We start from the raw sequence: 15,168 nt of genomic DNA on the forward strand, positions 1-15,168 counted from the left end.
TCATAACTTAAAAAAGTACCGGATTCGTTCTCGAATTTCTTTTGTTTTCAGGCCATAGATGATTGGATTTAATGTTGGGGGGAAAATCAATGTAGACACACCCATAAGTCTTCTTATATGTCGTGAAATGTTCTGTAGTCTGTAAGATATGATGGTGAAAAGCCCTAAACACTCCAACAACAAAAAAACAATTAAATGTGTTGCACATGTCTGCAGAGCTTTGGCTTTGGTGTCTGAACGTTTAGACCTGAAGCATGCATTTAGGATCTTGAGGTATGTGTATAAAATAATTCCATTAGCAACCACTTGTGAAACTGCACTTACAAGAAGGCCATAAATGTTATTAACGGTTGTGTCCTCGCAAACCAAACTCAACAAACTTGGATTATCACAGTAGATGTGTGTTAATTTAGATCGACAGTGGTGAAAACGCAACAGCAAAATAAAAAGCACACCCATAAGAATGAGACAAGATGACCATACAAGAGTTATTATTTTCATTATATTAGCATTAGTCATAATAGTGATGTATTTCAAAGGGTGACATATGGCAATGTATCTATCGTATGCCATGGCAGCCAGGATGAACACACTACCTGCTGCATAGATGTGAATAAAAAAAGCTTGAGCAACACAGGCTGAGTGCTGAATCATCCTGCTGTCTGTCAGGATTTCTTTTATAAGCCGTGGAAAGAGGGCTGATGAACCTATCAGGTCACAGATAGGAAGGTTCACCAGAAAGAGATGTATTGGCTGATGCAGAGATTTGTTCAGTACGATGGTGACAATTAGAGTAAGGTTGCAGAAAAGTATGATCATGTAGCTGAGAGTTGCAAAAAGAAATGTAGGGATGGTACTTTCAAAAGACAGATTAAAGCCACTGAATTCTAAACTAGATGATGTGTTGTACAGCTTGTCCATTTTACGCTTTTCCTGCTTTTATGAATGAAAAATCATTCAAAGCACCATAACTTCTACATACACAACATAGAATATGCAATCACATGAGAGGACATGAGACAAGAAATGCATGACAAGAGGAGAAAAATGACATTAATCACAGTGAAGGATGACACTTACCAATCAATGGCTCAAACATCCATACTCTTTGAGTCCACACACATTTAACTCAAAATCATGTTTAACATATTGTAGATAAGTTAAAAGTTTTGGAATTAAACTGCAGGAGAAAAAAATCAATATACAGAGAAAGAAGACAAAAAACAGTACATTCACCCAGCAGAATATGATTCATGTGGTGGTTAATAATTGAGCAGTTGTGGTGATACAGGCAATGACAAACTAGTAAGATGTTCAGAGGGATTAGCAGCTTTATAGAGGTGATTTTTCCCAAACAGCATGGGGCTCCCAAGAGTGCTCTCGGTTATCATAAAGTTTATCTTTAGATCATTGAGCACTACCTCACAAGAAGGAGGCAGTTGCCTTAGGAGCAACAGATGATAATGAACGAGTGACTGCATTAGTCAGACTTTAACATTACCAAGTACAAACTAACAGAAAATTCTTAATAATAAAATAATAAAAGTAAAATATTTTCTGCAGGTAAAAAAGTGCCACGTTGGTTGTAAGAAATCTGCACTTTTTATTTTCAAGATTTGTAAGGTTGTTGTGTTTTTTTGTATTGAACCTTTCATCTTCGAAGTCAAACACAACAACCTGAGTTTCTACGTAGTTTTGTTAACAAGAGCTCAAATATTCAATATATATTTTTAGACCATAAAGTGGTTGCAAACTAAAATCACTGCAACTTTTCTGCTAAAGTTAAAAAGAATGTTGCAAAATAGATTTTGATCTCAATTAATTCACAGAAGAGAAAAAGCTTAAAGAACATTAAAGTCCCCCCATTGGTTTAATGTTTTTGTGTTGTATGACCAAAGGTTAGAGTCTGTGTTTTCTGAAGACTTGAGTTGAAGCCAGAAATGATCATATTTGGACAAAATGGCGACACTTGTAAATTTGATTGAGGACAAAAAATTTAATTATTTCAGCTCAGTGCCACTCAAGAACAAATAGCAGTTACATTTATCCACACCACAAAAACAATCAACACGATCGCATGACATATAAAACAACTTTGCTCTTGACTTTTTCTCAGCATGATTTTTTTCCCTTTATTTTGACTTCCAGTCTTTTGCTTGACTTCCTTTCACTGTTTCTTAACTACTTTGTTCAGCATTAAAAGTACTTGATTAGGGTTAGGAAAACACCATGTTGAGATGTTAATAAACACGTGATTGTGAAAAGCTTTTCCAATTTTCTCTTGCACCCCGATGTCCATCGGGGTATGAATGTGTGTGAATGATTAGAAAAAGCACGTAGTTAAGTATCTTAAGACGTGCTGTATGAATGTGTGTGAGTGGGGTGAATGCGGCTTTGAGTGGTCAGTTAGACTAGAAAAGCGCTATATAAGTACAAGTCCATTTACCAACGTGCCTCCTGACTGTTAAGTTACGAGCTCTAGAATCCCAGCATGTTCAAAAGTAAGGTTTTATTGGTCCATTTGGCATTTAGGATTTCTGACTAAAGCTCAGAACAGATTGTAATAGTACTCAGCTAACTATTGCTACAACTAACATGAGTCTGTAGTTTAGGGCCTGCTGGCTTGACTGCCGTAGTGCTAAAAAGCTCATACCATGGATCATGTGTGTAGGAGTCACATAACTTCATGTAAGCCCTGGGCTTGAATAGACCTACACATTAATTTGTTGTCATGTTGAAGAGGCCACAAAGACTCCATCAAAAATGTCAAGCAACTGTAAAGCAAAACAATGTGGTGCAGGGCTGGAAACTGGAGTCATGAACTGCTGTATCTCAACCCTCAGGCACGACAGGGTAGTTTCAAGTCTGGAAATGTACTTCTACATGAGTAAAACGCACATGGTTTTCAGGTTCACAAACATCTCTAGTGTTGCTTTAAGATTACCAGAAGAAGTATTTAATACTCCGGCACAGAGCAGACGTCATCGTTGACAGAAACAATATCTGTAATGCTAATGCTAATAATAACACTTATTATCATTATAATTATTATCATTGTTGTTGTCCTCATATGTGTTTTTGTTGCTAGTATTCTGTTCACAATGTTTGAAAAATAGTTTCTTAGTAATAATGTCATAGCTAAATTGATTCAAACATTAGAACATTTTAAAGAATCTGCAAATCTTATATTTAATCTCATTCAATTATTTTAAAAAAAGAGAATGAGAAGCTAAAATTAAATCAAATTACTGTCTAAAAGTTTCTTTCAAAAATGTTTTAATGATGAAATGTGTTCTTTTTTTCAGCATTGTCAAAACTTTCCCAGTGATTTTATACAAATCAGAATTATAATAAACACGACAAACTCTTTAAAACACGCTTTTATACATTTATTACATCAAGTAAATCACAGGAGCTCAAACTGCAAAACATCAAAACAAACATTTCATATTATATGACCATATTTGTAGTCCATTGATCACACAACGATTAGAAATGTTAAAGTCATTGCTGTGTCACAAACATGCTGCTTCACTGATTTAGATGAAAAAACAAAATCATGAAAACGGAGAAGAATATTTGAGTATCCTTTTAGATACAGTTCACTGCACATATTCCTGTACTCTTTTTCAACTCAGCTTGATTAAAAAAATGAGGAGCTTAATTTCAAAAACTTGAACAAACAGTTTGAATAAACAAACCACCATCTCTGACCCACTGGTGGCCGCTGAGTGCTTTCCCCTCTTCCTTCAGTAACTCAAGTGTCTGAATACATGCAGTCAGTTACACCTGCTAAACACAGTCCCTTTTGCTGTAACCAAAACAGTATGACCTATCTGCATCCTGTTGTGACTCATTTATCATCCACTGTGTAGTACAATTGTGGCAACTAATAGACATATCATTGAGGCTGAGCCTGTGGTTATTATCTGGAGTTCATGTCTGAAAACAGCTTTGGTAGAAATAATCATCAGTCTGTCCCCACTCGGGGTGACAAATTTTGTACGCTTCAAGGACCTGCCATTGAAAAAGGAGGTCAAACAAAAAGTAAAACCCAAATCTACAGTTAACACAGAAAAGGTGGCTACTTTGTTGAAACCACATTTCTTTTGAGGAACGTTATTATGCTTTGCTTTAGTTCTCTGGTTTTAAGTCCATATATGATTGGGTCCAAGAATGGAGGAAAAATTAAAACAGATACTCCGAAAGCCCTTCTCAGAAGGGGGGACGCATTCTCAATGCGATGAGAGAGAAGTGTGAAGGTAGTATTGATTTGTAAGACTAGAAAAACAACTAAATGTGTGCCACAGGTCTGAAGGGCTTTTTTCCTGCCATCTGTATGATTCGCCATTACACATGTGCGCAAGATCTGCGCATATGTGTACACTATTACTAACAGTGGACCTCCCATAACCACAATCATGCTGGCTAACCCGTAATAGTTGTTCCCTCTGATGTCCTCACAGACTAGTTTCATTAATGAAGGATTGTTACAATACAAATCCACGATATTTGTTCTGCAAAATTTGAAACGTGCAATAAGCATAAACAATGTCAACATCACTGAGAAATTAATTAACCATATTAGAATAATGATTTTTATTAAATTTTGTGGACTCATTATGGTATTATACTTCAGAGGACAACAAATAGCAACATATCTGTCATATGCCATTGCACTCAACACCAGCAAGTTTGCTGTACCATAGAAGTGAATGAGGAAAGCCTGAGTAATACACGCAGCAGGGGAAACCATTCTGTTCTGTGTCACAATGCTGAAAACAAGGTGAGGGAAAAAAGCTGTCGCTCCCACAATGTCACTAATAGGCAGGTTGAACAACAGGATGAACATAGGCTTGTGAAGCTTTTTACTCACAGCAATAGTTGTTAGAACCAACAAATTGCAAAAGACAATGATTAAATAGAAAAGTGTTCCAAATACAAATGCTGGATAGATGTGTGTAAAATGTATGCCCGTAGTTTCCAGCATTAATAAATTCCTTACAGATGAATTTGCAGCCATAACTACAGACTTATTCTGTCACCTTCCTTAATGAAAAAAATTACCAGAAAGATCTTGTCATCTGATGTTGAATCTCCATCTGAAAGAAATGTTTTATCAGCAAGGAATTTCAAATGAAATGAACTGCTCAGCATTAATTCAAATGCACCTCTGGGTTCTTACCTGCTTCCTCATTCTCAGCCGGACTGTGTTGTGTGAAAAGATTGTGTCTTTATATAAGACAAAGATGACCCATGAGACAGCCCGATCTCGCAACAGACCATGAAATAATTTTTTTTTTTTTTTCACAATATTTGTTCAACAATTACTTTGTTTTTATTACTCTGTATCCTACACAAGTGAGGCGTGAAGGCATAACTTGTTTTTTTTTAAAGTGATGTACTTGTGATAAGTTAGTACCTTAAGTACCTTATGATAAGTTAGTAGGCAGCGGTCAGAGAGCTCTCACGGGGGAGTCAAGCCAACATCTACAAAGAACGGTAAAAAAATATCATCATCTAGAACAACTAAAACCTCAAAAATGTCAAAGCAGTTCAGGAAACACCACAGTGTATATCGTTTTATAACATGCCACTGTTGCATCAGACCATTGTTTAATTGTCAATTTTTCTCATACGAGCAACTTCCATGTTGCTTCGCTCAACTGCTTCCCCTGTCACTGAGTCCGCGAGAAGTTGTATCAGACTGGTCTGATAGCTTCCTCTGGGGCATTACTTTTGCAAAGATTTGGCATGTTTTTGCTTTTCCAGGTTATTCCAATAAAGCAACATCCAGGTCACCCTATAGTTTTTGTAATGCAGGATATGCTAGGCAGCCGCAGTGATGTTTTTTTTGTTTTCCCCCTTAAGATTTGTTGTGCTGTTGTGGCCTTTATTCAAAAATAGGATATGTTAGCTAAGACTCAGAGTGGACTCAAACCTTGGATTTGGGAAAAGGGACTCAAACATTGGCCTTGGGCAAGGGATATTTTCATCCTCCGTATGTAGGAAGTTTGTGCAACACATTTAGATAACTGGTACTGTGGTACTTTACTAGATTAGTGAGTGAAGAGTTGGAATTGTATGTGTAAGGGTGAGACGCATGGCACAATTGTTCCACTTGGTAAGATAAAAAGTTTATAACTTGTTATCCATCCATCCATTTTCTATACCTGCTTAATTCAATTCAAGGTCGCTGGAGCCTATCCCAACTGCCATTGGGCAAGAGGAGAGGTACACAGTGAATGGGTCACCAGTCCATCACAGGGACAAACACAGAGACAAATGAGACAAGCAACCATAGACACTCACTCTGACAGACAATTTAGAATCACCAATTAACCTAAAATGCTTGTCTTTTGATGTTGGGAGGAAGCCAGAGTAACCCAAGAGAACTTAAACATGCATGGCAGAGGTTTTAGAACCTGAAAGACATCTTACAAAACAGAGCATGAATATTTGCAACTACCAGTGCAGTCAGGGCCACTGTTAAAATAGTGCTGCATAATCCATACATGATTTCAAACCAAGTGTGTAAAGCACATGCTCAATTATAGCAAAACACAAAAATGCAGAGCCCAGAAGATGATGTGCTTCACTCAGAGATACACACACCAATGTTTCCTGTGGGTTGTGCATTTATGTTTAATTTGCAGAGATACATTTGTAAAAGATTAAACACAAAGTTAACTTTGTTTAATCATGTCCAGATGGATAAATGTAATGAAATAGACATATTAAGTCAATTAGCCATTTCTGTCAGCAAGCATTATTGTTATATAAAAGTAAAATCATACATTCTTTGAAACTGTGGACAGAAATACAGTTAACTAGTGGCAAATCAAAGTATCTAGGACATGCAGAAACAAAGCTTGTTTGATAAAGTGTTCATTCACTTTCTTCCCAACAGCTCAACTTTTACATTAGCAGCCAGCAAAGAGCTGCTCGTACAGTGGACGGTACAAATAAACACAAGCATAATATCCTTGTGTTTACCTTCAGTTTAAGTTTCCCTTTTTCAAGAAAAAAGAGGTCCCTATTGTGTCCTTATTCCTGCTGTATGTATATAACCTCATGTGAGGATAACTGACTGGTAGCAAGCAGGTCATTCTGTTCATAGCTGTGTCAATTTATTTATTAATCTATTAATTTATTTATTAATTTGCTTACTTATTTATCTATTTACTTACTTATTACAATTGCAATTGGCAACAAGAGCATCTTAACTAAAGGGGACTTCTGACAACAGTGGACAAACAGGCAGGAGCTCCTTCATCTGGCTATATCTGGCCTTTTGCTGACAATAAAATTATTTTCTGTGATCTGTTCATCTAGTCTAATACTTATACATACACACACACAAATTACTGGAATACACTGTAGATACAAATTTCAATATAAGTCTTGCACATCACTTGATTTACTATTTACCACAAGATGAACCAGTTTGCAATGTGTCCTGGAACTTCTTGTTTATATTCTACTTTTTCATGTAGATACAAAGATTTCTCTTTTTCATAGAAAGTTATATTCTAATCAGTTTAAATGAGAGCAAAAACAAGTTTTAGTTAGTTTGAAGAACTGAACTTGAGTATGATTGAAAGTATTACACGTTAAACTATGTGGAGTACAGTGACTATGTATGAATCATTGTACTGGAACAACACAGTGGACTGTACAACAAGTGAAAACTCAATAAATCAAAATGAAAATATCCAATAGTCCAGAAAATTGATTGTAATTATTAATATGAAATGCACAGACTATGTAAGACTAAGTATTTTATGTAATTTGAAAAGTTGACAACTGACTCACTCTTCATTTCTGTAACCCATTTTATTTGATCATTTTACATCAAGTTGTGCTCAGTCAAAATTGTGTAAACTACTGTGATAGGTTACAAAACAGAATTGTTACACAAGAGGGAAAAAATGGGACACACAGTGAAATGTTAACCTGATTTTAGTTTATGTTATTGTTGTGATTCCAAGCAAGTTGGATGTTCTTTACAGACTGCATGAGAGTGCTGCAGATATTTGTGAACAAAATACAGATTTCAATGCCACTATCCCATTATAAATTCAAAAGGATAATCTGTTTTTAAAGATGCTCAAGAGATTGTTTCGTATTTCACTTGTATACAACCCGTACACAATTGGATTAAGAAGTGGAGGTATAAGAAATATTAGCATGCCCATTATCTTTTGCAAGTCAGACGAGATATTTGTGAGCCTATAAGATAAAATTGTGAAAGTTCCCACAACCTCAAAAATAACTAGAATAAGTAACTGCGCAACACATGTGTTGACAGCCTTTGTCTTGACTTCAGAATTCCTCAAACTCACACATGTGATCAGAATTTTGACATAGGAAAATACCTGAATGGACACACTTAAAGCTTGCATGACAGCCGTGTTGAACAGTCCTATTATATTATTGATTGCCGTGTTTCCACATGTGAGCTTCAGGAGAGACGGATTATCACAGAACACATTCATAATTAGAGATCTGCACCTGGGGAGTCTCATTTGTAAAGAGAATAATGACAAAATCAAGACAAAGTCAAGACCCCAAACTAGAGAAACAATATAAATAATTGTTCTTGGGGTCATGACAGAGTTGTAACGCAACGGCATGCAGATTGCAACATAACGATCAAAGGACATTGCTGCAAGAATAAACAAAATTCCACCACCATACATGTGGAGCAGGAATGCTTGTAAAACACACAGAGGATAGTAAACTTTATGTGTCTCTGTAACAATATCTGAAAGTATTTTTGGGAGCATTGCAGTTATTCCTATTAGATCATTGAGGGGGAGACTAAACAGGATCAAATACATGGGCTTGTGAAGGTTTCTCTTCAGAATGATCAAAGTCAACAGAGTCAGGTTGCAGGACATTCCAAACAAATAAATCACAATGCCAAATAGAAATATGGGATACTTTCCTCCAGGTGGGATGGTAAATGGGTCCAAAGTTAACTCAGAACTGAATTCAAATGAATTGTTCTCCATTTTCATTTAAGATAATTGTTATAATCCATCACTAGAAATAGTTACAGTCTGCAGCAATCACAGTTTAGACCACACACCACTTTCAAAGTAATGCTGCCTGGACTGAGGAGAGCTGCCCTGCACGTCTTGCTTTATCACATTTCCATCGCCTGTTTTCGTCACTTTTTGCCTCTGGGATTATGGCTTTGCCACAGCAAACAATGACAAGATGACTGAAAGTACAAAGATTAAGATTTTTTTTAATTATCTAAATTTGTATTTACCATGTAAGTAAATTACAAGAAGTGTGGCATCAGAGTGTTGCTTGTTGGCAGTGGAGTTAAAGGCTTAACACTGAGCACACTATCAAACCACATTGCAGTGACAGTGGCATGGTTTTATTTATATAGCACATTTAATTACATGTAAAACCTGATGTGCTTAACACTGACAAAGAGAATCACACACATAACAAAACTACACAGGTAAATAAAATACAGGTTCACACACACACACGTACACACACAGTTATTAACTATAGACTTGTGAGAACAGGAATGATATGAGCTTAGTTTTGAATGTGGACACAGTTGTAATGTATCTCAGGTCAGAGAGTTGTTTGTTCTGGGCCATAGTAACTGAAAGCACCGTAGACTTCGGTCATATTCTAGGGACATCTAAAAGACCTGCTTTTATTGACCTGAGAGACCTGGTTGGGTTGTACACTGTGTGCAACTCAGGGATGTACTGGGGGGCCAAACCGTTAAGTGCTTTCTCGACTTGTAAGAGTTTTTTAAAGGTGATTCTGTATTGAACAGGTAGCCAGTGGAGGGTCTGGTGAAAGCTTTTAAAGTGAAGTTGATGAAACAGAATAAAACACATTTGTTGCACCCACGTGGGTTTTAAGGGGAGACTGATTTTTTGAAAAGCAGTTGTAATCAAACAGAATGAATCAGTTGATTAGTAACGGGCCCTATAAAAGAAAATGTATCCTCAATCTTGATTTAAAAAGAGGAACAGCCTAGTTCGTCTAAATGTGCAGGTTCTCATGAGGTTGAGATTTTGAAGTCTTGACCAGTACTGCTGAAGACAGCAGGCCCTTATGATTTGTTCATGAGCACTGTTCATTCAAAGAACACAAAGCAGGTTACCTCCAGTTCAATAACGAGGTGAGGATTCAGTGTCTCTCTCCAGAATATGTAATGTTTGTCCACTTCACAAGCACCAGCCTCACAATGAAGGCTGAAAGACTTGGAAATTGCCACTTATTCAAGGTTTCCAACATGCTTATGTTTTCCTTTGCAAATTGCACCATGCTTGTGTTTTACATTAAGTGAAACTTACATTTCTAAAAATGTTTATGTGTAGGTAGGAGCTGGATGGTGGCGTTGGACTGTGGGAAGTGGGGAAAAAAACGATGATTAAGCTTACATATTAATAAATGTATTGTTGCACACTGGATCATGTTTTCTGAAGGCTTAGTTGAATAAAACAGCACACATTAAAAACTTTACCATCTGATCATTTCTGCACATTTAGTATGACACAACTATGTTTTGGACAGTCAAACCAACATAAGAATAACACATTTTCCTCTTCCTCATGATATTTGTTAAACTGTTATTTGACATATTTATGTGGGACAGTCAATTGATGTTGGGCTGAATTTCCAAATATATATCAAGTTGTTTTTTTTTAAGTTTGGATTTTATAATTCACTGACAGAGTTGGTTGCTGTTTTTTGTTGTGAAGGGTTGTCAAAAACTTTAAAAAAATAGTTTTATCATATTAAATCTATATCAGCATGAATTAATAAACAGCATTACAACCATAATTATGAAAATGAGATTTAAGATTAAGCTTTGAAATATTGAAATACTGCACAACTCTTTTGCAACAAAATACACTTCAAGAAGGATGAATTACGTCAGCTAGATGCTTTTTCATTTCTTTGTCAAAACGCTTGTATTAATGAGCTCCTTTGAGATGTGATTACATGATTGTTATTAACAGTTTCATGCTATAATTAATCCCTGGAGAATCTGTAAACCTCCGGTCGATAATGGATGCATTTGGTAATAAGGGATGTTGTTGAATAACACTCGTGGGAGGCAGCATATGAATCCACAGTTGACAGGTTGTCATGTAAGGTTGCAACTGATGTAAAAACTTGTAACTGTTTGAGTAAACTTTCATCACAAAGTGAGTCATTAAGTAAAAAAACAATTGATCCTCTTCAGCTAAACTTTCTTAACAGTGTCTTTGCATTTAACTTTTTACAGTGTATTAATATCACCACTATAATTCTATTGAGTTACTGAATTAAATTATTCTGACATGTGTAAAATCGCTATATTATTTAGTCCACTATGTGTTTTTCTTTGGTCTAGCAGAAGAACACCAATTGAAACAGAGCACTGAAGTCCCTGGACACAAAGTCTTTTTCATTCAAACAAAAGGACATTTAGGACATTAGGTCTTTAGACTAATGATCTCACCCCTGAGAAATGGACATGGTGGACCATTAAGCTGATGTGATAATTGTTTTGGTCCGCTAATTACTTTCTTAGTTTTGTTCTCAAATCAGTGCATCTGTCAGGCCTGCAGGTTCTTTTGGTCTTTACATGGAATCCAAACACATTCAGGTTCTGTGAATTTACTGAAATATACGAATCCTCTGTTACACTGTTACATTGTTGTAAAGACTTCAATACAAATTTTTATTTTCATGTAATTTCATGACCAAGGAGGCTTGTAGCTGTGAGATAGTTGAACACACTTTCAAATAATCTTCATTTGTAGCTTCATAAGGCCAAAGAGCGCAGTGAGGTTTATTTACGTATCCTTACAGTAGATCATTCTAATCTCAAAAACATTTATATTCCTGGGATTGCAAAAAGCCTATAGGTCAATGTGCCTGCCACATAATGTTGTGCATCATTTGACTCTCGGCCATCCTTATTCTTCTGAATGATAATTCCCCCAAAGCTGTTTCCCATTTCACGCTTGCAGCTTTTTAACGTGAATAAAGTAAGATCAAATGTGGAGATTTTCCCCAAAGATTTTGTTTATCTTGACAATGTTTGTTAAATCATCAATTACCTGAGAACCCTGACCAAAACCTGCCACATCTCAATCCCAATGCAGTCTTTTAACCCTATCAGCTTTTTTCACCATTTTCATCCTTCACATGCAGTTGCTCTGATGACCTTTAGAGGTTGCATTCAAATACATTGGCCTGCATGAGCAAATGACCCATTAGGTCATCCCTGGGAGAGGGATAATCTGAGTAACTGCTTGGCTGGTGCTGGGAAATGAGAAGGCAACTGCTTGTGTATCTAACCCAACAGCCCACTGGATCCAGATACTGCGTCTCCCGGGAATTTCCACAGGCTGGCAACGAGCAGCATATCTTGTTCATCAGTCCACTGTATGGTACAAAAAAGTCAGTTTCTTTCCTTTTTTTTTACTCAGAGTCAAGACTGAAGCACCTCTTTTGCACATAGGTGTTCTCTGAAAATACAGAGGTGGAGATGGGGGTCAGGTTTTATGCAACAATGGTACTCCTTTGAGGTGGTAACTGAGGTAGTCACAGAGCCAGAATTGTCTGTGTGTGTTAGGGAACACTCGTATAACGGAACTCGCTCCGTCAATTGCTCTTTGTAAGACAACACCGATACAGCACTTAGTCACCTTCATTTGGTCTGTGTAAATGATCAAAGGAGACCAATAGCAGCTTAAAGATGACATCTTTTTTTGAACCAATAATGCACAACCACTGTGGGAAGGGTCAGCGGGCTGCTAGCCTCGGTTAGCTCATGACCAATTGAGTACAAGCGGTATCACAACCTACTACTACTACTAGACTACTAGTAGTTGCCTTCTCATTTCTGAAAAACATCAGTTTCTAGCACTGGCTTATCATTGGTGAGAAATCCAACATTTCCTAAAACTTGTTTTGTTGTTGTGTTTTCTGAAAAAAATCTTGTGCTTTTGGATTTGTTGTGTGTGTTTTGTCCAGTGTTCTGTTTTGCACCTAAGGGCCATCACACAAGACTGTACATAGACAAGATCATCATTTACTATCAAACTGAATATTTCCATGCCCATACATTTGGGACCCTATGGGAAGCCAAACCCCTGTTACATAAGGTACTGGAGCGATATATAGTTCCTCCCCGAGAAAAAAAAAGAAATCAAGATCTGCAGACTTAGGATTCCCTCCTCCTCCAGAAAGGTATTTATCATAACTGACATGACATACAGCAGTGTGGCAGTTTCTGGTTGTAGGTTTTGTCAAGCATTTGTTGTATGTTCAAAGAAAAGGTCAGCATAATTTAGGACATAGCATTTTCACTTGATTGTATTGAAACCACTCTGTATCTATAGTATAGTACATTGAACTAGTCTTACCACTGCATACTTTACTTGTGCCAGACTTGAAGTGTTGCTGCACGAATAAACATACTAGAAGATTAATGTTGATTTTTATTCTGATATATTTTTCAGTCATCATTTATTATATACAGCCTGATGTACCTGATGCATTTAGTCAAAATAGTGTACATGTCATTCAATTAAACCTTCTTAATTTTTTTCTCTCTCAGATTTTCCACCAAATGAAACACAATGGAGGAAAATGCAACAGTTTTACCTGACATACTAGAGGTCCAAGGGTTTGATATATCTCCAGAATTCACATATCCTCTGTTTTTCTTACTTCTTTTTGTTTACTCGTCTCTGCTCTTTTCTAACATTGGTGTTCTCATGCTCATCATCACTGAGAAGAGCTTGCACCAGCCGATGTACTTTCTCTTTTGTAACTTGTCTGTCAATGACCTGATCGGTAACACAGTCCTGCTGCCTCGGCTGATGACTCACATAATTTCAACAGAACGTTTTATCACTTACAACCAGTGTGTGGCTCAGGCTTTTCACAGCCACACATTTGGATCAGCAGCGCACATGATTCTCATTATCATGGCGATTGACAGATATGTGGCGATTTGTCACCCTCTAAGATACAGCTCAATTATGACTACCAGAACTGTGATTGGGCTTTCTGCATCTGCATGGGGGGTGTCCTTAGTGCTTGTGTCTGTGCTGATAGGCCTTACAGTGAGGCTGTCCCGTTGTAAATCAGTTATACAAAACGCTTATTGTGACAATGCTTCACTTTTCAAGCTTTCGTGTGACGATGTGTCCATCAACAACATTTATGGGCTCTTTTTCACTGTGCTGCTGTTCACTTGTTCCATTGGAGGAATAGGGGTTACATATATCAGAATAGCTCTCATATGCTGGATGAGGAAAAGCAAAGAGCTGAACAATAGAGCACTGCAAACCTGTACAAGCCACCTTGTTCTTTATCTCATCATGCTCTGGTCAGGGTTTTTAACAATTATATTGCATCGTTTTCCGAAATATCCAGATTTAAGGAAGATTGCTTATATCTTATTTCACATCGTTCCTGCCAATTTGAATCCAATTATTTATGGAATGCAAACAAGATCCTTGCGCGATAAAATTACTCAAATATTGCAGGGAAAAGTGAGAGCAATTTAATTCCTTTTCTCTTCTGTTCACAGGAGCTTTGCCTTTTATATGTTACACACAGATCTCCATTTCAGTTGAAGCTACAATTGAGTTTTAAGTTCATATTCCATTGCTTCTGCAGAATGTATTTGAAAACTCAGCACAGAGGATCTTCGTCACAAAGCATGAAAATATTATCAGTGAATGTATGACCTGTTTGTCTTTAATATCAAGCTCTGTCGACAAAGGTCTGGCCATCTTATTTATCTCACTCTAATACAAGTGTGTTTATGGGTTATTCTATGTTAGTTCGACAGGTTTTTGAAAAAAGTTTTTCCCACAGGATAGTGTAGTGGTATGAGTGCCACCTTCCATGTGGGAGACCAGGGTTCAAATCCCCTGCATGAAAGGCACTACCTCTGGAAGGGTCCTTAGGCAAGACCCCCTTACCCTACCTGTAAGTTGCTTTGGATAAAAGCAAATATATACTGCCAAATATATAAACTTAAAGGCATCACCACATTTTCATTCAATACATTTTCAGACCCATTTCTTTGTTTATTATAAGCCACATAATTTAAATTGGCACGTTTAATTAGATAATACCTTAATGATACCTATTCCAGTTTATGACAAT

At 36.9% G+C, this 15,168-nt stretch overlaps 4 protein-coding genes across 4 annotated transcripts; 1 reads left to right on the plus strand and 3 right to left on the minus strand.

Annotated features, from left to right (window-relative positions):
- LOC140314730 (olfactory receptor 52K2-like) lies at nucleotides 1–921 on the minus strand. Its single transcript, XM_072393089.1, has one exon. It carries the CDS (start codon nucleotides 919–921, stop codon nucleotides 1–3), a length of 921 nt encoding a protein of 306 aa, XP_072249190.1.
- A 3,163-nt stretch (nucleotides 922–4,084) lies between these two features.
- Nucleotides 4,085–5,023, minus strand: LOC140314731 (olfactory receptor 52H1-like). Its single transcript, XM_072393090.1, has one exon. It carries the CDS (start codon nucleotides 5,021–5,023, stop codon nucleotides 4,085–4,087), a length of 939 nt encoding a protein of 312 aa, XP_072249191.1.
- Nucleotides 5,024–8,081: 3,058 nt separating this feature from the next.
- LOC140314732 (olfactory receptor 52J3-like) lies at nucleotides 8,082–9,017 on the minus strand. The gene has a single exon (XM_072393091.1). It carries the CDS (start codon nucleotides 9,015–9,017, stop codon nucleotides 8,082–8,084), a length of 936 nt encoding a protein of 311 aa, XP_072249192.1.
- A 4,608-nt stretch (nucleotides 9,018–13,625) lies between these two features.
- LOC140313691 (olfactory receptor 52N5-like) lies at nucleotides 13,626–14,561 on the plus strand. The gene has a single exon (XM_072391683.1). It carries the CDS (start codon nucleotides 13,626–13,628, stop codon nucleotides 14,559–14,561), a length of 936 nt encoding a protein of 311 aa, XP_072247784.1.
- The last annotated feature ends 607 nt before the right edge of the window (nucleotides 14,562–15,168 follow it).

This window comes from Leuresthes tenuis, unplaced genomic scaffold (genome assembly GCF_036924035.1).
Source record: "Leuresthes tenuis unplaced genomic scaffold, fLeuTen1.0.hap1 SCAF_9, whole genome shotgun sequence".
In the NCBI taxonomy this organism is placed as follows: Eukaryota; Metazoa; Chordata; class Actinopteri; order Atheriniformes; family Atherinopsidae; genus Leuresthes; species Leuresthes tenuis.

Excerpts from the sequence above, each read along its gene's own strand:
- LOC140314730 (XM_072393089.1), bottom strand. The coding sequence starts at position 921 with ATGGACAAGCTGTACAACACATCATCTAGTTTAGAATTCAGTGGCTTT.
- LOC140314731 (XM_072393090.1), bottom strand. The coding sequence starts at position 5,023 with ATGGCTGCAAATTCATCTGTAAGGAATTTATTAATGCTGGAAACTACG.
- LOC140314732 (XM_072393091.1), bottom strand. The coding sequence starts at position 9,017 with ATGGAGAACAATTCATTTGAATTCAGTTCTGAGTTAACTTTGGACCCA.
- LOC140313691 (XM_072391683.1), top strand. The coding sequence starts at position 13,626 with ATGGAGGAAAATGCAACAGTTTTACCTGACATACTAGAGGTCCAAGGG.